At 40.0% G+C, this 23,384-nt stretch overlaps 3 protein-coding genes across 3 annotated transcripts; 2 read left to right on the top strand and 1 right to left on the bottom strand.

Moving 5' to 3' along the window:
* Positions 1-55: 55 nt before the first annotated feature.
* gga3b (golgi associated, gamma adaptin ear containing, ARF binding protein 3b) lies at positions 56-6,748 on the top strand. The gene is made up of 17 exons (XM_053338110.1): positions 56-122; positions 1,380-1,464; positions 1,568-1,643; positions 1,730-1,828; positions 1,914-2,037; positions 2,159-2,262; positions 2,357-2,437; positions 2,626-2,763; positions 3,105-3,186; positions 3,283-3,399; positions 3,501-3,749; positions 3,844-3,926; positions 4,024-4,163; positions 4,354-4,637; positions 4,779-4,948; positions 5,107-5,217; positions 5,334-6,748. Exons 1-17 carry the CDS (start codon positions 56-58, stop codon positions 5,442-5,444), a joined length of 2,121 nt encoding a protein of 706 aa, XP_053194085.1. The 3' UTR covers positions 5,445-6,748.
* Positions 6,749-6,775: 27 nt separating this feature from the next.
* nup85 (nucleoporin 85) lies at positions 6,776-14,874 on the bottom strand. Its single transcript, XM_053338333.1, has 19 exons — positions 14,741-14,874; positions 13,959-14,049; positions 13,707-13,863; positions 13,518-13,588; positions 13,392-13,435; positions 13,000-13,069; positions 12,746-12,864; positions 12,418-12,552; positions 11,943-12,065; positions 10,620-10,751; positions 10,419-10,525; positions 10,251-10,334; positions 10,035-10,100; positions 9,723-9,874; positions 9,498-9,615; positions 8,797-8,897; positions 7,934-8,085; positions 7,119-7,220; positions 6,776-6,964 (listed from the first exon to the last, which is right to left on the bottom strand). Exons 1-19 carry the CDS (start codon positions 14,771-14,773, stop codon positions 6,866-6,868), a joined length of 1,956 nt encoding a protein of 651 aa, XP_053194308.1. The 5' UTR covers positions 14,774-14,874; the 3' UTR covers positions 6,776-6,865.
* Positions 14,875-15,569: 695 nt separating this feature from the next.
* LOC128379059 (small ubiquitin-related modifier 2-like) lies at positions 15,570-23,180 on the top strand. Its single transcript, XM_053338671.1, has 4 exons — positions 15,570-15,635; positions 16,973-17,104; positions 20,796-20,867; positions 22,456-23,180. The coding sequence occupies exons 1-4, from the start codon at positions 15,615-15,617 to the stop codon at positions 22,516-22,518; spliced, it is 288 nt and encodes a 95-aa protein (XP_053194646.1). The 5' UTR covers positions 15,570-15,614; the 3' UTR covers positions 22,519-23,180.
* The last annotated feature ends 204 nt before the right edge of the window (positions 23,181-23,384 follow it).

Below are 23,384 nucleotides of genomic sequence, written 5' to 3'. Positions count from 1 at the left end.
CATCTTCTGATATTTAGAAAATATCACATCATTTTGTAGTCTGGCGCACACGCTGATGACATCACGCGATGTTGTTAGTGCTATGGCGTACCAGGAAGGGGAGTCGCTTGAATCATGGCTCAGTGAGTGATTAATCCGATTTTATGAATGAAATAATGTGGTTAATTAGCTAGATATGTTGTTTCAGATGGTAGCGACAGTAAGCCCGGCTGTGATGGCGCTGTCTGTCTGTTTCACAGCTGGTGGAGGGTGCTGGGGTGCTAGCAGTGTCTGCATCATTAGCAGGGTGGGTGATGGGAGAGCTTTAATCAACACTGTCTGGCTCTCCAACACACTGAGGATTAGACATTTCTCGGTCCCAGCTTTCTTAAAAGGATATTCACCCAATTGCTGTCTGTCATTGAAGTGTCGTTACTATATATATATATATAACTTTTCTCAGGGTTGATTTCAACACTGTGACTCAAATGATGTAATAATGCTTATACCACTCCCATTTAAAGCCAGGTTTCCTAATATTAGCAGGCATGCTTGGACTGAATTGAACTGATTTTTTTTTTGTTCCCAGTAGGGTTAAAGTAGTTCATATTCCTGAGATGCATTCATTCACTATTTTAGACCAATTTTAGGTTGAGTCCTTTCCTCATTTACTTTATGTCTCTACTCATTTAATTCACTTTTGGAATCAAGTTTCCTTATAAATGTGGGAGACTCATGGGGTCTGCACAGAAGGCGTGTTCCTATATTTGAATGAAGAGCAACTTCAAACTTGCCATGATTGTGTCTGTAGAGTATCTAAAATCCAAAAAGCTTTACAGACATCTCATCTGTTGAGAAACACTGGAACAACATTGTCAGATCGTTAAATTGGTTTTCAATATTGCTTATTCACTTTTTTTTGTTTTATTTATATATTTTCCTCTCCTAATGACAGTATAATGTTTCTTTTTACATTGTACAATTTATTATTTCAATTTTGTGTCTTTTTTACGATTAGTTTATTTTTGTTTGTTGTTTATATTCTTATTTTATTTTAGTTGTTTGTATTGTAATATAACTGTTGTTAATAAAGTCTGGGTCACTTTTAGTAGGTACAGCTCAGTGCATGCTGGGATTGTGCACAGATATGAAGCTGCCACTCATTACAGTCTGCTGTATGATGATGATGATGATGATGATGATGATGATGATGATGATTAGGAATGAGCAGCTCTATCACTGCATCAGTACAAACGAGGAAGAATGATAACAATTACTGCTTTGTCATGTTGATCTCAAGACTCACACAGAGCCGTGTTCAGAGTAGGATGTGATGTGCATTCAGATCGTGCTCGTGAAAACACAGCAGTTCAACTAGTGTGAATGTCTTTGTGTGACAGATAAAGCCACCCATCCGACAAACAGACAGGAGGACTGGGAGTACATCATAGGCTTCTGTGATCAGATCAACAAGGAACTGGAGGGGTATGTCTGTGAAATATTTCATTTTTTGTTTGTTTGCTGTTTGAAAATATCATCTCTCAAGGGGGAAAAAAAAAGTGTGTCATGTGGGATTTTCTTCTTTCAGTCCTCAGATAGCCGTCACACTGCTAGTCCACAAAATCCACTCACCACAAGAATGGGAAGCACTTCAGGCTCTGACAGTAAGAAAGAAATGCTTCCCCTACATGTCAACAAACACCTTCTTTTGCTTTACTGGAGTTATTTATTTATTTATTTTTGCACACAGGTATTGGAGGCATGTATGAAGAACTGCGGGAGAAGGTTTCATAATGAGGTCGGAAAGTACAGATTTTTGAACGAGCTGATCAAAGTTGTGTCTCCAAAGGTGAGCCGCGTTAGATTTGACACTAATAAAGCTGCTTTTATGTTCTACTATGAGTCCTCCTTCTGATCTCTCCTCTTGTTTCCAGTACATGGGCGACAGTGCGCCTGAGAAGGTGAAGATGAAGATTGTAGAAATGCTGTACAGCTGGACTGTCGCTTTCCCCAGTGAGGCCAAGATCAGTGAAGCCTACCAGACACTGAGAAGACAAGGTGTGTTGAAATGTGGACAGATTTCATACATTTCTCAGATTTCTCACTTCATTATTCAGGTTTCATGATTTTACACAATGAAAAGACATCTTATTAATCCTGTCCTCACTCTCCTCACCAGGGCTTGTAACATGTGACCCAGAGTTACCGCTGGACAGGACTCTGATCCCCTCTCCTCCGACACGACCCAAACATCCTGTGTTTGACAACGAGGACATGGGCAAGGTGAGGGATGGAAAACAAAACCTCCTTTGTTATGTTGTGATTTCTCTCATAACACATACAGATGTTTAATTGTGTGTTTTATGTGTGTGTGTAGCTGCTTGCTGAGCTTCTCCGGAGCAAAAATCCAGAAGACCTCCAGGAAGCCAATAGGTTGATCAAAAACATGGTGAAAGAGGTCAGAGCCGTCTTAATGCCATACGTCAGGCTTGATTTTACACAGTTATCATCTCTTGCACTAGTTTTATTTGACCTGCTTGTCACTATGGGAACAGGTGAAATGAACTTCAGTCTGCCATGGTGATATCACTACAATGCTTTATGTGCATAACATGGATATTACTGTGTGTGTCCTGTTGCTTTCAGGATGAGGCACGTGTGCAGAAGGTTACGAAGCGTATAAACACACTGGAGGAGGTAACCATCAATGTCAAGTTGCTGAGTGAGATGCTCTCCCATTACAATAAAGACAGCTCCTCTGACTCAGACAAGGAGATCCTTAAGGTGAGCACACATACACACAAAGGAATCACTTCTTTTATGTACAATTTTAGCCCAAAAAAAATGATCACTGTTTATAGGCACAGAAAAGGTGAAATACTGAAAATATTGGAAGATGATTGTATTGTTTAATAGTTTTATGTGTTAACAGAAATGTAGTTCTCATGGAATATTGTTTGGATAATATAGTATTTTTTTTATTTGACTATGTAAAGTTATTTCATATGTTTGTATTCGTGATATTTATAACAAACTACTAAAAAACAGAACAATACCATTTCACATCAGCTTGGTGTCCCTGCAGCATTTAAACTGCACAGCGCCTCCTTTGTGTTTCTCCTCAGGAACTCTATGAGCGGTGTGACAAGCTGAGGCGCGCTGCTTTCAAGATGGCCACTGAGGCCGAGGACAATGACACCAGTTTAGGTTTGCTAGTTGTTTTTTTTTTCTTAGCTGGATAAGCTCTGTGTTCACATTTTTGACTGACACTGTATATAATCTGTGACCTCTTGACCCCCTCAGGTGACATCTTGCAGGCCAATGATGACCTCTCCAAGGTCATCAACTCCTATAAGAAGATTGTTGAGGGGCTGCCGATCAATGGTGACAGTGAAGAGCCTCAATCCACAACTGAGAGCGGTGAGACTTTTGTAAAAATCTGATTGCTTTTATGCTCCAGATGTGCTGCCGTAATCCAGCTGCTGCAGTTCATCTTCCTCTCTGTCATACACACCCGACAGACACCACAGACACACTGATCGACCTCGCTGGCCTCGACACACCGAGCCCTCCTCAACCTGCCGCCCCTCCCGCACTGTGCTCAAATCCCATTTCCACAAGTCTCACGGCTTCCCCCATCCCTGTCCTGCCTCCTCCACCTAAACTCTTGGTGGGCTCCCACGGCAGTCAGGGCAGCAGCCCGAGTCACCCTCCCCTCGACCAGGCCTCCACTGCGCTCTCTCTCCTTGATGATGAGCTGCTGTCTCTAGGTAGTATGTCCTCGCTGCAGCATCCAAAACTGTGTTAAAGATAGAATATTTTCCCCCGTTGTGACGATACACCTGTGGGTCTACTATATTTCAGGACTGAATGACCCCCCTACCTCTCTGAGCAGCCAATCAAAACCCAAGTTGAACGAAGTGTCCAATCAGTGGACCTCCATGCAGGTACATCTGGAATTTTGTGTCAAATAGCAGAGTCTTAGTTCAAGTCTAATGGGATTTTTTTTAAATTTTGTTTGCGGTCTCCTCATCTCCTCTGCAGGCCCCGGCATCAAATGTGGATATATTTGGGAGTGTAGCTTGTCCAGCTCCAGTGGTCCCCCCAGCTGAACCAGCCATCGCCATACACAGTCTCCAAAACCTACAAGACCTTGCTATGATGGGCTTTTCAGATCCAAAGAGGTACAATGTTAATTATAGTATTTTATGGAGTATTATATATACACAGAAAATTAACACCTGTAGACATTTTGAAAGGCCTTGAGGTTTATTTTGTGAAGAAAAAGTACCTCACTGACTATTTCCTATTCATGTTGGAGCTCTTATTTAACCAGTCTGCAGTATTTTAATGTCTCTTACATGTGATTTTCAGTTTGTCCCGTCAGATGCCGATGGGAAGCAGCTTTGGGATGCCTGCAGCAGCACCTCCCCTTGTGCCTGGGCAGGGCTCTCCCTCTTCAGCCTCTCTTCTCCAGGGCACAATGACCAGCTCCCCTGCTCTGTCCCAAGCCAAGGCTCAGAGCCTGGGTTCAGCCCCAGGCAGCCCACTGTTCCGCTCTCTGTCCCCCTGCCACCCTCCCCTCCAGGGCAGCCCGGCCAGAACAACAGACATCTCTCTGAGCAATGTGCATGTCCCTCTGGAGGCCATCAGACCGAGTAAGGAGATGAGTAAGAGGGTGGGAGGGAGGGACACTTAAGATGAAAGAAAGATCAGGGGTTATGTGTGATTCAGAATCTCACTGGATACTTCTCCTATGTCTGCCTGCTCCTAATTGTCTGTGCCCTTTCCGTCCTCAGGTAAAGTGTTACCTGTGACAGCCTACGATAAGGACGGTGTCAGAGTGCTGCTCAACTTTGCGTCTGACTGTCCCCCTGGCAGGCCTGACGTGTTGGTCATGGTGGTGTCCATGCTCAACACAGCACCACTCTCTGTTCACAATGTGGTACTGCAAGCTGCTGTGCCCAAGGTAGACTTTCCTCTGTTCATTCATATGTTTAATGGTCTTTTACTAGCTATGTTGTCATTGCTCAACTGTGGTTTGCTTTTATTAAATTCAGGACTGTGTTGCACATTCATAAAGACATGCATTTAATAAGAGTGACTTTTCCTTTATTCTTCCACCAGTCCATGAAGGTGAAGCTGCAGACTCCATCAGGAACAGAACTGGCACCATTTAACCCCCTCCTACCTCCAGCCTCCATTACCCAGATCATGTTGCTGGCTAATCCATTAAAGGCAGGTGACATCCAAACATTTAAAGATGATAAATAACTCACAAGCCATGATATTTCTGACCAGTGGGGAAAAGCTGAGTGAAAGATCTTTGCGTGTGTGTGTGTGTGTCTTCGCAGGAGAAGGTGCGCCTACGCTACAAGCTGGCTTTCACATTAGGAGTTCGCCCATGCAACGAGGTCGGAGAGGTTGACCAGTTCCCCTCATCAGAGACGTGGGGTCATCTATAGCAGCATGTAGGTCTGCCACCACTCAGCAGGGACAGACCGGTTTGTACTCCATGAAGGGGTGTTGTGTAGTCAGCTACACCCCAGAGTGAGTTGCAGGGGGAGGCGGGAAACTTGAGCTGCATCATTACAGCAACAATTACTTGACTTTTCAGCTTCACATTCCTGATATTACTTTTTTTTCCCCCATTCTTATTATTTGCAATGAGATGCTAACAGCAGACACTAAAAGTTCTATTTATACAGTGGTTGTATACTTTTCTGCAGAGAGCTAACAAACTAAAGACTGGCTTTAGACTGGCATGATGCGTTGCAGCATAACAAAATATTTTAAATAAATAAAATTAACCTTTTATTTATTCCTCTGGTTGAGCTTTTTACCCAGCCTACAGACAACATACTTGAATATTTCCAGAGATTTTGAAATATATGGATTCATAAAGATTTCTTAAGATGGAGTTGAAGTGGAAAATTTTAATCTGCTAAATTCAAAAAGTACTGTTATGTATATTAATGCAGGAAGATAGTTAACGGTTTCATGTATTTATTGCGTGACTATTTTAGTCATCAGGATTTTTGTCATGGTTAAAGTAAACTAGCTAATGTGGCCCTGTTTTAGATTAGTGGACAAACAATGTTGAATATTGTGCTGGTAAGGCAAGAAAGATGGCACTTTAGGTGGTAAATTCCAATTATTGATACTGTATGTCTACTGAGTCCAACACTGGTTTTATCTTATGTGATTGTTTTTTTTTTCTCCTTTTGAAATAAAGTGTTTTGTCCATGTTGTCAGAATTTCAGGTTTTAGTTACAGTCAGTGGGTACCAATGTTTTTGTTCTGTATTTTTTTTTAAAGTTAATTCTGCCACTACTGTCATTATTTAGGGGTACTTTTGGTCATTTATTTTCTTTTTTAGTATTTCAGTGCATCACTGAACCCAGAAAATGTGACTTGAAAAATCTGGATTTAAATTTGGTAGCTTGAAAGAGAAATCTGTTATCAGACAGGTTTCTTTCTTGCAGCAGTGGGATGTGTGGAAGTCAGTCCACCTGGTCCTCCATTCGGTCTCTTCTCCGGTAGTCCTCAACTTATCGTCATGTGGGATGTACAGAAGTTTGTGTTAAATGTACATAGTATGTAATGTACCTATCGTTTGTTGTATGACAAGTTATGTGAACATGTGACGTACAGATATTGGGAGTGTTAGGTCTGTACATACTGTATGATGTGCCATTTGTTCGCTGCATGAAGAAATAAATATTTCTTTCAATGGATGTCAATTAAACTCTTCATATACAGGATTACTAAAAGTTTAAAAACAAACAAACACACATCACGAAAAGTGTTTTATTATCAAAGGGTACATTTTGATCAATGGAATTTTATATACAGTACAAAAACACATACGAACAGCTTTCACCATTCATGCTTCCACTGTGCCTTCTTTGACTATAGCCATAGCCAGATTCCTGGCCAGAGCCAGTCTCAGGAGCTCCACTTTGGTCACCTCTATGTCTTCCTCCTGAAATGACAAATACAGTAGAATGAGAGGTGTAGTGGACTGCATGTCTTAAATACTGTAGAGTAAGAGGTACACTTTACAAGACCAGGGTTTGAGCGTGTGTATCTTTTACCATCATCTGAGCAGCTTGAAGGCTGTGTGAGGAGATGCCTACCTGCATGGGCCTGTCTGTGCCAGGAGTGGTGGTGTTTAGGGAGGAAGTGAGCTCTTCTAAACAAAACATTAGCTCATGGGTTTGTTCTGCAGAAAAGATCACCTACAAAAAAAAAAAAGACAGAGCCAACATTCAGAAAAAAATAGACCACCTGCATAGCAGATACGGATGGTTTTGGAGTCTCGAAATTCCTCTTTTGTTCATAATTTCTCTGTCTCTTTAAGACTGCAAACTTGATCATGTAAAAATCTGCACCTTTTCAATGCTGGACACTAGTTTATTTCTATTTAGGACAACATGAATGACACTGAAAACTAAAGTGTTTGGTTTTGACAAAAAACAACTCAAAGGAAAAGCAAGACTGACTCAATGAGTTAGTCTCGAGTCAAGTAATTGAAAACGCGTGATCGTGATTGGACATGTTTATTTATTCATTCACAGACATGCACTGTAGTAAAGAGGTCATCTGCCCAACGTTACAAATTTCTCTTAAACTGCAAGAGAATTCCCACACAGGAATGTGCACAAAGCAACAGATAAATCAGCTGCTGATTTTATTTGGAATTATCAGAAACTATTTAGAGATAATCAATCAGTTATAAAAGTTACTTTTCAAGCAAGAAATGCCAAATGTCTGGTTCCATCTTCTTGAATGTAAATATTTGCTTTGGTTTTCTTTCTGACTGTAAACTCTCAAAATCTAGATTTTGGATTGTTGGTTGGACAAAAACAATTGAAATCAATCGATCACTTTAAATTAAATAATTACTAGCAGCTTAAATCCACAGAACACTGCACATTTTGTGATGACTCACCTCTTTCTGCTCCAGCAGCGGCAGAGCGTCGGTCAGCAGGGTCATCCAGAAGCTTCGGGGGGCGATCTTGGCCGTCATGAGTGAGAGCAGCAGCTTAGCCGCCTCCCCGAAATGCTTCTCTCCGTACAACTTGTGGAACTCACGATACTTCCCTAAAAAAAACAAAAGGAAAAAAAAAAGGTTTTATTCTGCAACACTTGTTGTGATGGAGAAAGATGCACACTGATAGCCGATGTTAAAACTTTTTGATTACTAGTGATCTAATGCTGATGTAGATGTAATCAAAGAAAAGTGCAATGGTTCTTATTCACAACTAATCAGATGTTTTTTTGTCTTTGCTGTCCCCCACGGTGCTTCAGTCGTCACTGATACCCATCAAACCGCATATTAGACAGCTGACAGGAAGAGCAGTCAATGCTCTGATTATGTGGAGAGACTTCATGTATATGTATTTTTCAGCAATGAAACATCTGGCAAACACTTTGATTCATCATCTCTGTATACTTTAAATCAATGTAGAGATCTACTTAAAAAGAAAATCAGTTTGTTTCTACCAGTATCTAAACTTCAGAAGTGTTCTATAAATGGCTTATGTCTTTTCACTGATTTAGTGACTGCAATAAAGCACGCTGTCACATGCTGTTGAATTAAGCAGTAAATAGCTTTAGTTAGATATGTGTGTGTGTGTGTGTACATCTCTGTGTTTCGGTCTCATGTGACAGCCTGAGAGAGACACACTGACTGGAAGTCCTCTCACCTGATGCGACTGAACTTATGGGAGTGCTGCACTGGTTGGGTCACAAGTTGAGCAGTGCTACTAATGCTACAGTGTGTGTGTGTGTGTGTGTAATCTTTGTTCATACCGAGGAAAGTGAGCCTGTCACTGAGCAGCATGGCTGGGCCCAAGTTGTCTATCAGGTCCAGATCAGAGAAAGTCCCTCTGTTGCAGTAATCCTGTAAGAACCTGACAAACACACACACACATTTTTAACACCACTTGGAGCCTGACAACACACACAGTCATTATACAGGGAGATCATAGTCAAGTTGTACTTCATCCAAGACCTCAAATAGATTATAATGCTTGATTTGTTTTCAATCAACCACATGTAATCCTTCAAGCTGTTTTTTTTCCTTTCTGTTTTATAAAAGCCTTCCCCAGAATACAAGCAAGAGGGACAAGGGGGAGCTTCTTGTTGTCTTTAGATGTTATCAAATCAAAAAATATCATCTCACAAGATTCATCCTGATTCTAAATTTGATGAGAATAATAGACGGTGCCCTTGTTTTCAAAAATGCCTGCAAAAACATTTCTCTTCCATGCTGGATACATTGTTGAGGAGATAAAGACAAAGCGCTCATTGACATGGAAAAAAGTTAAAAATACATTTATGAGGAGAAAAAGTTACCAATAAAACCCCCAAACAAAAAATAACAATAAATCAGTCCCTTCTTCAGTGCCTGGGGTTTTTGGGGTTTTTTGAGGATTATTCTATTAAAAGGTTTCAGCACAGACAGTTGGAGAGACACCTTGAAGGATAAGTGCCTTGTTAAGGAAACTCACTTCTCTGAAATGAGGGTGGCGAAGGCAGCATCTTTGGCCCTGATGCTCCAAGAGAGAGCAGAGCCGAGTCTGTTGTTCCTCAGAGCCCGCATAGCCATGATCTTACAGATACTCCGCACTGGATAAAGACAAGGAATTCAAAAATGTCAAGTCTCTACTGAACTGGAAAACAGTTGAATTATTACAATGTGCAAGACAAGTGGACAGAAAATGAGAAAGTGCTACCTTGCTCTGACATTTGTCTTTGCTCACAGATCCTGAGCACCTTGAGGGCTTTGCGCTCTGTGTCTAAAGGAACCCGTTCGATCTGCAGCTCCAGGTAGACACGGCCAAACTCTGGGCAGTGGTCAAAGTAGTCAACAGCCAACTGCCACAAACTTCATACAAAACACACAAATACATCCAATTACTGCTGACAGCTGGTTTGTGTTTGTACTAAGACCATTTAATACTGAAAATACAAGTTTTCCTACGTTATGTAAATCTAACAGAATTTCCATGAATAAAATTGTCACATTGAACTTTAGATTACCATACCTGTGATGAGTGAAGAGACCAGAAGCATATTCTAACAGCAGAAACTCTCTCAAGTTGGAGCCAAAGCTACACACACACACACACACACACACACACACACGCACACACACACACAAGAAAGATATGGTAAATATTAGATGAATAACGTGTGCAATCTTATTATCTCCAGATTAAAAAGTGTATGCAAGTACAAATGTAGCCAAACAGAGTCCTTACTGTAGATTGTGGGACTGGAGGAGTTTACAGTGATCCAAGAGATCTGTCAAATGGGCCACAAACCACCAGTTGTTGAGAGCGATGCTGCATGGACACATGACGGAGAAATGAGTAAATGCTGTGCTGAAAGAGTTCAAATTCATGAGCAGGTATGTGGCTGCCGCGTACCTGCAGTCTTTGATGACCTGGTGAATGTCAAACTCAAAGGCAGCCAATAAGATGCTGTCCAGGGGCTCTGGGACGCTCCTCGGGTCCAGAAACATGGTCATGCATGACTGCAGAGCGTGCACACACAAAACATATGGGCATTAAATAGCAGGAATGTAGTAGAAGTCAGTATGAATGTTGAGTGGTGCAGCAGTAGTGTACCTGTGCGTAGTAATGTAGCTCTACAGGTTTGACTGTAGGGTGGCAGAAGAGCAGTCTAGTGACCAGGAAGTGGTACCAGGTGCTCAGCAGCTCTTTGTGCTCCAGCAAAGTGTCTTCATCACCCACTAGGATCTAATATCAAAAAAAAATTTAAAAGCAGATTTGAGTGAGAGAGTGCTGGTCGTCCCAGTTTGCAGAACAACAAAATGCACTCCAATCATAGCATACATAGTATACTATAGATCAGGGGCGATTGCTCTGAGACAACAAGGGAAGCTCACCTTCCCCTAAAATTTCATCAAATAAATTGTCACAACTGTCATATTAAATTCACACTAAAATTATAATTTGCATCACATCAAATCTGCACTTGAATGCGTTCGATTTTACAACTATGTCATCCTGTAACCAGCTGTTTATTGCCGACGCTATTATTTTCCAGCGTGAATTCCATATCACACACTGCCAGCTTCAACAGTGTTCAATGAGGCTTCTCCCAACAGCTGTTTTGGGCCAGGGCGGGACATACCAGGATAAGACGCTCATTGAATAATGCGACAAACTCGTCCCGCCCCTGGACGCTGAGCGTCTCTGACGGTCAATGGAACAGTGTGCAGGTCGGACGCTCTGCTGCTGTATGATGATTAGAGGAAATGTGGGCTCAAAACCCTTGATAGACAGCTTTGAAAAGGCTAACTCTTCTGAGTGTAGTTTCGCCAATGTGGCTTGACTTTCTCGCTAAATCTGGCGACTTTCCAAATCTTAGCGATGTTTTTCTCAAAAGCGACTATCGACAAATCTAGCGACTTTTTCTGGTGTTATTGGAGAGTTTTCTGATGTTTTGGAGACTGACATGAAAGCACGTTACTCTGTCCTCAACGAGCAGCGGGTGCTGCCGCAAGCCCCTCCCCCGTCCCAAAGCACTCACAGGCGGTCAGGTTCCCAGCAGCCTCGCGCAGCAGTCCCAGCTGTTAGAGTTACTATTGGCCTCTGTTACCTGGGTGGGTGAGGTGTTAAGACAGTGTTGCTACAACGCCCTGTGTCCTGTGGAGGCCTACCTGGGCAGGCTAGTGGCTAGTTTTAGAAATCTTTTTTTGTGTGTGTGTTGATGTGGTTCTATGGCATAGATGAAGCATACAACAGCCTCAATTAAACACTTCTTTTATTTGTAACTGCCTCGCTTCGATATGACAAGTTTTATGATGAAGAAGTAAAGCGAGCTTCCCCTGTTTAAAACACCAGCAGCTGCCACTGCTATAGATATATTGTAGATATACACTGATGGACAACAGCTAGAGCTACTGAGGAGACAGAGTCACTGACCTTGCAGATGAGCTCCAGGTGTTGGTTGCTGGCGAAAGAGTTGTCCTGAAGACAGCGGTCCACTTCCTCATGCCAGTGTCTCCACTTCACATCAAACTCTGTCAGCGTCTGCGTGCCACTAGGCTGAAGGATTAAAGCGAACTTAGACTCATTATCAACTGAAGATCTTCACAACTACACAACAGGCTTGTGTTTCAAGAATTTAAGAACAGTTTAGTGCGTTTCAACCAAGTGCAATGGGGCATTTATAACAAGTGTATGCAAGCAAGTGTCCAGTGTGCAAAACTGGTTTGTAACAAATCAGCCAATACAATTTTTAGTGCAGCTTTCATACTTTAGATATAAATGAGATTCCATTTACAACTGAGATCAAATTGTTTGAAATCAATTTGACTATCAAGTGAAATGCAAAACTAATTTAGCCAAAGCAGACTAAAGTTATACGGTAAGATAAACTACCGAGATGTGATCTTACGTCGTAGAAGGGCATCTTGCTGAGCAGGGTGTCCATCAGCTTGAACATGCTCCTGGCGGCAGGCTGTAGGGTGGCCTGCTTCATCAGCATCTGTCTGGCTTCTTCCAACCTGCCCTGCAGCACATAACCCAGAACCTGCACAGGAAAACATGTAATCATTTAGGTTTTACGAACCACTCTATGTCAGATAAAATGCAAATAAAGAGTGAGTTGTGGATCAGCCAGGTGTTTTTTGGAAAGACATCCCCACACATTGCACTACAGATTAAAAAGGCAGAGCTTGGTGTGTGTGTATAGCACATTTGAATAACAGACGTCCTGCACCTACCACATCCCAGTAGTCGTGGTGCTCAGCAGGGCTCTCACTCTGCAGCACCTCTCTGGTCTTCTCGTCCACAGGCTTATGTAACCTCACCCAATCCAGGAGGTGGAGCAACAGGGAACCCGCTGAGGACACAAACACACACACACACATCACTGAGTTGTTTGTTGGGGTGCTTTCAAAATCTCTCAAAGTAACTTCATAAAATATACCCCAGAGAGAAAGAAGGAGATTATCTGCAATGTCAAAATGAAACTAACCAGGAGCAGCCTCGATGAACAGCACTTCACACAGATTCCAGATCAGTTCTATGGCCAACAGAATGGACACCTGACACACCAAAACAAAGACTGAAGTCAGATCAAAAAATGAATATGTATTCCTCTTTATTTGCACCTCAGTATCAAAAGGCTCCTTCACTTACTATCTTAGTGTCAATTTTTAAATGAAAAGTTGTCATTCTCATATATGAAACTTCCACAGGGTGATCGATGTTAATACTGAATTATTGCCCAGCCCCATTCAGACACTAATACACATATGGCCTCCTGTATGTTGCATATGGCCTCCTGTATGTGCATTAGTCTACTCTTCCAATAAGATGTAATCTCTCTGCATGCTGTGGCACAGACACACACACAGTAGTACAAACCTGATTTCCAGACTGCATGGCCTCCTCAGCATCTTTTGAAGAAACTGCAGGAAACAGAATGGTAAATTTCATTATCCAGTGTAAGTACAAAATTAAAATTCCATTACTATATTTCAAAAGTCTGACCTGCAACTTGCCGAAGCTCCTCCATACAGGCTCGAATCACAGATCTGTAGTTTTTACTGATGCTGACAAATCTAAGAATCAAGACAGAGACAGGTTTAATGAAATCATTAAGGAATCATGAATGAAGATTTGTGTCATTGAAGCGATATATGGTGGCATGGAGACGACTCATCTGTCCAGTGTCCTTACTGAGGTTTCTTGTTTTTGCTGGGGAGGTCCTCTTTAATTGTCTGCAGGCCAACAAAGATGTGATGTGACTCATTGAAGAGTTTGCGTAAAATGGGGGAATATATGTCCTCATCTTTTCTGACCTCGTGGATGAATGGATAACCTGGTTGTGAAGCACCTGAAAACATAAGATATAAGAGGTAAGAGTGTAACATTAGGCTACAGAGTGTTAACATTTAAAATAAAGGGCTTGTGTTGTGTATCTATACATACCTGATCTTTTGTAAAGGGTCTCATACACAAGGATATCACCTGGACCCCACGCAAATCCTAAATGCTTCACAGCACTGGCTGAAGGAATATTCTGTAAAAAAGAAAACAAATTGATTTAGTTTTTTCCAATGAAACGTTATTGCAAATTCTAAGGATGTTGGTTTAGCATCATATGTTTGTATAACAGGATGAGTAAGTTATTTTTTGGTAACTTTCACTTTAACACTCATAGGATTTTATGCTGTCAAGCCAAATCTCCAACTTCTTATTCATTTATATTTAAGCTACTAATTTAATCAGCCAATGAAACTCAAAATGTATTTATTAGGATAAACCCCTTGAGATGCACACTACATGACAACAGAGAAGCGACAGGAAACAATACATACAACTAACAAAAATACAATCATTGAAAACATTTTAACCACAAAATGGCTAAAGTGACCAATAACAGATTAACAGTGGCTTGTTTCAGAGATATAAGCAGTAGATCTGAACAATGACAGCTTCATTGATAAGTACATTTTACAGCGAAGAAGTTCGAGGTTACTTGCATTGTATCTATTATATGTTGTTACTACTTGGCCACTTTTGACTATGTTCTAAAACATATAAATTATTCTTATTATCCGTATGTTTCTGACACGCCGTATGGGAGTGTTTATATCACTGTTAAATTTAAATTAGATATTTTAAAACAGTTGTTGCGGCATGTTTAGCTTGTTAGCAACATTGTTCAGCGTCAGTAAAGACATAAATTGAGCTACAGCGGCTTTACTTACGGTCACTGCCGGCTCGACGTCTACCTCCTCCATCTGGAAACAATATCAGCCAACACAGTGAAATATAAAAAGACCAAATATTCAGCTATGAACACTGTCCTCCATGAGCTGCAGGCGTGATGCTTCCGCGCCTCATTCAGTCAGAAGCCCCCATGAAGGGCTGTCCTTCCTCCTGCCTGTTGCATTTGCTGCGTTTTATAAAAATATAGAAAAAACCTAAAATACATAGCACATATGTATAATACATACATAATACACAATACGTAACCCCTTCACATGCTAGGCAGAAATTATTAATTAACAAAATATATATGGATTATTCTTTTTTTAAACATGTACACAAATAGATCTTTTTTTTTATTGGAAACTGTTGATGACCCTTGTGTCTTTTTGCTGTGTGCATATATAGACGCTCTTAAAAGTATTAATTTAATGTATTTTTAGAGCATCTCCATTTACAGAAAAAAACAACATGGCTGCTGTGATTAAAAGGGTTCAAAAGAGCAAAATCAAAGTGTGTGTGCTGTGTGTATGAAGCAGGTATGGTTTATGAGGGGTGCGCACGGTGTGATCAGTCAAATTTTTTTGTGATTACAAACAGCTCATCAATAAATCTGACAACAAAGAGCACGATGTCGTTTTGCGCGTGCACGTGTGCTCAAATGCAACTGTAACGCGCATTTGGACTCCCGCACATGTGCAGACTGCCGCTTTCCTCCACGTGACTACATGTAGCCATTCAGAGCCGCGGTGCAGTGAGCGCGCACGGGCTCGTGGCCGCGCACGTTCGCCCAAATAATTTAAACGGGAACGAGTACGTGCGCGTACTCGTATTCTTTGTGTGGCAGCGTAGAGAAGCGCCAAAAGAGTGACCATGGCAGATGAAAAACCAAAGGTGAGCGTTACTACACGGTTTTAAAAATACCTGTTTGTTCCACCGGGTCTGTGGCATCGGGGCTCATAGAACAAACTTACATTTCCACATTTTCTGTTTTATCTTCTCTAAGTTGGCAGTTTACAGCTCAGCTCCCAGCTAACGTTATACCTACTTTGATAGAGACCGGAAGGTTTGTGAACGCGCATCCGCAGGCGCGCAGATCGCTTTCTGCTCGAGCCCTCACAGCTGGGGCCTGCAACGTTAAGCAACTTCAACTTGATCCGGCTCTCTCTAGGTGAGCTGGCTTCACTGAGCTTAACATTGGCCATGCTCGATGTCCAGGTATCACTAAACTGGCCATCTACTAGCTGAGTCAACTTTTCCTATCCAGTTACGAGCGCGTTCATGTGAAAGAGGCGGGGTTGTTAATTATGAGCGACATCATCAGGACCATGAATGAAGTACTGAATATGATATGAGATGAAACAGTGATAACTAGTATCTGCAGAGAGCTTCTGTTTCACGTACAGCAAAAAGTCATATTCAACTAAGTGAAATGTAAACCACTGCATGCAATCATACCATAGAATCAGAAGATGTAGAAATGATATATTAAGTACAGCGTGAGTGTTTCGTCCTATTTGATGGATAATTAAGAAACCACTGTGAATATGCCACCCTTATGTTGCATTTATAATCATGGGAGCTAATTAACAGTTTGGTTATTATTTTTCCATTTAAAGACATGCTTTTGTTTTTATTTGCAGTCATCACACAGGTGTCTCGTGTTATTCAGTAGTAGTAGTGGCTTTATTGTCACTGTATTGAGGGTCTGATAACAATATAACGAAATTTAGATAGCACTCCCTGAGGCATAGAAACATTTAAGACAATTAAAAACAAATTGAAACATAAGACATTAGTAATCTAGAATATGAAAAGGTGCAAACAGCAGCAAAGCTTGTTGTAACATTAGGCCATATGTAAACAATTGAAACAATGTTATGGCACACAGCTTATATAATTACACAAAAAGAGTTTAATAATATAAGCCGTGAGCCTTTAAAATAGTTTAAATACTTTACATATGTCCTACTGTTATAATTCTGACCTGCAGGGGTGTCAGAGTATAAAATGACAGCTGTCACTCCAATGATGAAACAAACTGTGCACAATTAAAATGCAGCTAGCATTCATTATTATGTGTTCTGTATTCTAACCAGTCTCTCTGTTTGTTAGAAGCTCTGTTTTAAAACCAGAGTGAATATTAAAAGCCTGCCTGATTAATCAACTGATTTAAACATCAACTTCCCGTGCTAACCTTTTTTTTTTTTCTTTCTGCCTCTGTCCTTCAGGAATCAGTGAAGACAGAAAACAATGAACACATAAACCTGAAGGTAGCAGGTCAGGATGGATCTGTAGTACAGTTCAAGATCAAAAGACACACACCGCTCATCAAACTCATGAAGGCCTACTGCGAGAGACAGGTGGGCAAAACACTGTCAGCACACAGCAACCATCACTGACTGATGATTTCCTTAACTTAAGGGTGCAGAGCTATTGAGGGGCGTTTGGGGAGTGTAATTACATTTGAATAGACCTTTTTAAAACACAGGTGTTAGAAATAGCAAAACTGCTGCATTGTAATTCTTACCACACACAGACAACAGTTGTGTCACCCTCAGTTGTGTGCTTGTTGTGATATGTAGCTCAGTCTCAACCCCTAACAAAAATGTTAAGAATAAAGAACAAGTTTTAGTTTAGTTTTTCTTTGATTATAAGTTATTGATCAATGTTTTTTAAAATATCAAATGATAGGAGTAATGCTGTCTCCTAGACTGAAAACACTTTCCCTGAATAGAGATTAAATCTGCAAAAGGAACTGGCTCCTTTTTTAGCTTTTTAATCTTTTTGGACAGGATGAAAAGGTGAATTACCTCCACCACAGGCCTCTCTCACAGCCGTTTTTTTGACTTGTCATAGCAGGAACAGGACAGGTGCTATTAATAACATTAACGATGGCCCCTCCGTTTTATTCAACCGTGCCAGTAAGTCATAACAGTTTGACAGTGAGCCAGCATGCATGACACCAGCACCCTGAAACTAAAGAAATGAAATGAAATTCAGTTGTCATTAACGTTGTGCTTTTTCTGCTGTGATATCTCAAACCTCCAGCATGCAACACATCTATTCTGTTATTGGATTTTAGGATCAATGTCCATATTGGGGAAACTTATGCCATCATTTCCTCTTGTAATTTCTTAACAAAGCTCCTGTTGCTCTCTTAATTGGCCATTTCACTGCATGCAGAGCACACCTAATAACATTAATAATGGTGCATTTCCATGTAAATGTCCCAGTCAGCCATGCCAGTCAGCCCTGGGCCCGTTTCACCAAATCTGCAGCATGCAAGCTACGACATGAAATAATTCTCTATCGTGTTTCTTTGGATGCCTCTAACAAATCAAAGTGACGCCATGCTAGTGATCCATGTGTGAGCAATGCCAGAGGACTGTCACACATTGCTCGTTGCACATTTTTCTGCACTTTTGTGAGTGATAATCAGGTGTGAAATAGAGCTCTGGCACCATTGACAATTTGCATGTACACAATACTCTCACATTGTTTAGTGAAACTGGAACTGGCACACCTGAATGTAATGAAGCCATTATTAAAGTTATTACTTACACTGATCCTGAAAGGGCTGAATCAAGAACAAATGGACTTCATCTATTAATCACAGCTTAGCTTTTCCTGCCATGATATGTTAAAATGTCTGCCATTTAAAAAAAAAAAAAAAATTAAAAAAGAAAGCCTACTAGAGTGAAATGTTTTTGGCATTGCAGAGACCTTTTTAGGCCTTACTATTGATCAAAGAACCACATTTACTGGAGTAGTCTCTGTCCAACTGCATACACAGTGTGGAGCACGGCTTATAAGAGCTATGTTGCTAAGTTACGCTGCACATCATATGGAAATAATTATTGGAATTACTTGATGGTTCAGAGCAACAACTTTGAAGTATGCACATGTTTATTCTCATTTGAAGACAAAAAAAGGCTATGATGAAAGTATGTATGGTCAGCTTTATCACACTTATCACCCATGCACTCAGTGACCGGTCAAAAGGTGACTTTTATTTGACAGCTTTCTAAATCATACAAGCAAGTAGTAGTCTGGCCAATGTAAAAGTTCATTGTGCCACATAAAATATGTGGTCAGAAAGGCTTGATTTTAATATGACATGAAGACTTTACTTGATTGCTATTCACTTAATAGTACGATCATGTTTCAGTAAGATTGGTGAAACTGCAGTCGACTTGCTTTACTTCTATTGTAGTTGTGTAAAGTTGATGCATCATACTGTGTGTGTGTGTGTGTGTGTGTGTATATATATGATCAAAGGCTTTGCAGTATGCTCAAAGGTCAAAACTTGCAGTAGTGGTTTAAGTTTTAAGGAAGGAAGAAGATTAAAAAAGCGAGAAGGTCATCAGTTCAATCACCAGACCGGCCTGATGAGTCAGAGTGAGGAAAAGTGAAAAAGCAGCATTTGCTCCTCCTTATTACCACCACTTATTTAACCCTGACTGCTCCACTAGAGCTTCTCAGTGGTCAGCCAGTCCGACTGTGGTTGTACTAGGTAGCTTCCAGGTGTGAATGTGATCGTGGTGATCCTGCAAAGAGAGGCCCCATTCAATTAAATAAAGTGAATAAGTAAATAAATGATAAATAAATAAAAGTCAGATGATGGTATACATAATGGTCATGTTGTCAGCCATTTTTCCTTTTTAAAATATATCATTCACTGACTGTGATCTAGCTGTACTCTACATTTTTCCCCTTCTGCTCACAGTTAAAACACATTTACCTCTTTTATCATCGCCCAATCAGCTTATCTACTAATCTGTCTCTAATTTCACATGTTAATCCCAAAAGATGATTCATCTTTTATGTCAGCAGAGCTAAATCGCTCCTGAAGTTGTCAATCACCAGGCCGCTTGATATAATTGGATGCAGGAATGTTGACTTATTGAAATGAGTTAAGACTGGGATGACTGCCAGTTTGATTCTGTCATCTTGATTGCATGACTTCAACTACAATCCCAAGGTTTGATAACTTCTACATTTTGAAATATCTATACCTAAAAGTTGCTTTCATGGCCAAATGTGATCTCACATCTTTCATTGAAATTTCAATCTGACATTTCTCTTTATCTGAAAGTCAAATAAGAGTTCAGCTCTCTGGAACAATGGAAACCAAATGACAATATTGTCTATTCACATTTTCAAAACTGCAGTGAAAACCAGATGTTTTCCATTTCCTTTTATTCATGGTCCACTGCAAGAGACAGTATAGCTCATTATTTTTCTATGACCCTTGAACTTCAGCAGGCTTACCTTTTTAAACAAGACAGTAGATGCTTTAAATTAGCCTTCTTTTCTTGGCTTTTTGAATACTATTCATATAATAAACTGCTTTGCTCGTGATGTATCTGACAGAAGATAAAATACAACAAATCTCCACTACAGTATAAACTCATGAAAAAAAAGTCAATTGTATTTTTGCAACCTTTGGTCTTTTTTGTTCTGCGTCTTATTTGATGTGTTTATGTATAATCTTTGTATTGCCCAAATTATTATAGTTTTTTTAATTGATCTGTAATGTGTTTAAACATTTATGATTTTTCTGACTTTAAAGTTTTATAATCTTTTTAAATGTGCCATAAAAATAAATGTTTATTAATGTTAATTACACATATATTGTTATACAGCCCGCTATAGTAAACAGTCCATCAGTTCTGTCACTGAAAGAAAGGAAATTAGCATCAGTCATCTAATTTTACATGAGAAAAATACACTATCATTGTGGACTCTCACTTTCAATTAAACAGCAGTAAGAGCTACTGACATGACATGAACAGGCCAGTCTTCACTAAAGCCGCAGGCCTTCTCTTCACACTGTTGTCTCTTTCTATTTCTCTGTGTGAAATGCTCTTAATTGCCTCTGTTAGGCTGTTAAATGTTCAAAGCATTGGTAAAAGTATCCTGGTTAGAACAGCCTGTGTAACGATTTATGGCAAGAGATGGGTATAATGGGGGTCTTTGTGTAGACAAATGAGTTAGGGCTCACACTTCAGATTTACTACAAAGATTTTTTAATGTGTTTCTTCTCTGCAGGGACTGTCGATGAGGCAAATAAGGTTCAGATTTGATGGACAGCCAATAAATGAGACAGACACGCCATCACAGGTGAGTTTGAAATCTTAAAACGACGAGTTTAGCTGAAAAGAGCAGTGTCCTTAAAAATATACTTTCACTGAGCATCCTGTTGCTTAACATACCTCATGCGCTTCCACATGCCTCATGGCTTGTGCAGATGCAACTCAAGCATCCTTATCAAGCAGGGTATGCAGATTTCATGCATTCTTTTTATGTCCTTTTGATGGGCAAGATTATTTTAGTACTTGAGATTTCTGATATTCTCTTTTTTTCTTCTCCTAGACTATGTTAAATACGTCATGTCGTGAATGAGATCATTGTGGTATACGCACAATGTATCCAATGCTTCACAAGTTTTGATAAATGCTACTGTAGGACATGCAGGCACTCAGATATTATGCAGACAGAAAGTTAAATATACAGAAGATTGTCCCACAATGAGCATGTGTATAGTAGGAATGTGTGTAGGCTGAAACATGGCCTACATATGGGGCTGGTTTCATAAAGGAGGACTTTAACTATAGCTTATATCTAATAGACAGAGTTCTCATAGACCTTGCACAAAGTTATCTAGTTCTTGACTGTCTTAAGCACAGTAGGGCTTCTTTACTATGAATTCTGGGCAAAAACACAAAGTTTGTTTTTGTTTCTTTCAAACTTGACACCAAAGTTATACTGTTACAACATTTCAGTGGGAGAATGTTGTAACAATACAAAAAACTTTCAGTATTGCCAAATTGTACTGCCACACACACCTCCACCAGAGCTGAGATGCTGTGGCTTCTTAGGACTAATCTGTCAGGCTCTGGATCATTTCCTTGGACAAAGTCTGATGATGTCCTCACTGTTGTATGTGTATCTCCAAAATAAACAAGTTCCCTTCTCATTGCTCGCTATGCAACTATTTTTGGTAATATAAATTGGTGCCACTGGTCAGCAGGTACAGTATCAGATGGAAACATTGCTCTTAGTCTTTAGTTAGCATGAGGGGTAAAGAGGCTAACTTCTCACTTTGTTCTTGTGAAACTGTAACTTTCAAAAGACTAATCTTGAATCAAATTAAAACAGACAAAAACAATACATCAATCATTTTGAAAGCAGCACTGTGTCTTGTTGCAGTTGAGCAAATGCTGTCATGTGAAGCATATAGCATACAGATGCCTGTCAGAAACACGTCAAACAGGATTTTAGTTGGCATGTCCTCTAGCTTACACTGTAGACAGATGTCAGTATGTAGTACTTGCCACAATTCATAGCTGGAGGAGATAGTTCATATTATTGCAATGCTGTGCAAGCCTGTCTATGCAGACTATGCTTATCACAGCCAAATACAATGTGTAGTTTTGGAGTCAGTATTGACATTTTGCCAATGCAAAGGTCAAACTTAAATTTGTTTCAATTGTACTGGTGTCAGTTTACTCTCTGTTTAATATATCTTTATATTTTTTTGTTTTTGTGTTACATAGACTTTTTATTTGCCAAATCATCTTTGAATTACATTTCCTTATACATTAATAGACAAAATGCAGACCAATCGGCTATAAAAATATGAGATTCTGCCGGACTTCCAGCTTTTTGAAAGTCATGTGACACGTTTCATCTTTTTTTCTCCTAACAGTTGGAAATGGAAGACGAAGATACAATTGATGTGTTTCAGCAACAAACGGGAGGCCTGATCTAATCAACCACATGCATCACCACTTTCCTCCTCGACATAACCAACCTTCCTGACCTGTGACACACACACACACAGCGGCTGCTTCTTTGCAACTTGTCCTTTTGTCTCAACAGAATTCCATGCAGATGAAATGTTCATTTCTCTGCTACACATAACTGCTGTATAGTATTTTCATTCTTTCCCTTGTTACTTTTCTGTTTTTGTACATAAACCACATCCAGATCACTTTATGTTCAGGTTTTGTTTATTCATGCTATATTGTAGTAAATGTTAAGGACTGCCCTTCCCAGTTTGAGGGGCTTGTTTTAAGGTTGTGGACAAATAGGACTGGTGATGGAGTAAGAATGAATAAAACTGACTTTATTGATCATATGTTGTTGGCCTGGGCTTGTTCAGAGTCCAGCGAGTGTACTATTTTGGGACAGGCTATTAGTGAACAGTATAACCAGTTTGGAAATTGCAAATGTCTTCTGGTTTTGGATCTTCTGAAAAAAAAAATTGATTTTATACATTTTTATATACTAGTGAATGTGTAGAGAAATGTTTTGATCAACCATTTAACTAGGCCAAGCTTCAAATTTTGGGAAGCCTGAATAGATGTTTCACTCAGATAAACATCTGTATTGTCTATTAAGATGCCTGTTAAAATAAAGCTATTGTCTTTTTCCAAACTTTCCAAACTGATTTTTGTCTCGCTGTCCAGTGTGACTGTTTTGCCTTTTTCTTTAGCAGAAATAATATGAAACAGATGTGTTTGACTATGACATATACAAGGACATAAATCAGGAGTCATTTTGCTGCCTATTTATTTGTTAATGTTCCACTCCACTCAAATATGTTTTTTTCTTGTGCCTACAGTTGAATATTTG

The sequence above is a fragment of the Scomber japonicus genome, chromosome 18, assembly GCF_027409825.1.
Source record: "Scomber japonicus isolate fScoJap1 chromosome 18, fScoJap1.pri, whole genome shotgun sequence".
NCBI classification, from domain to species: Eukaryota; Metazoa; Chordata; class Actinopteri; order Scombriformes; family Scombridae; genus Scomber; species Scomber japonicus.
Note: the sequence above shows the minus strand (reverse complement) of the source record. Positions and strands in the feature narration are given on the sequence as shown.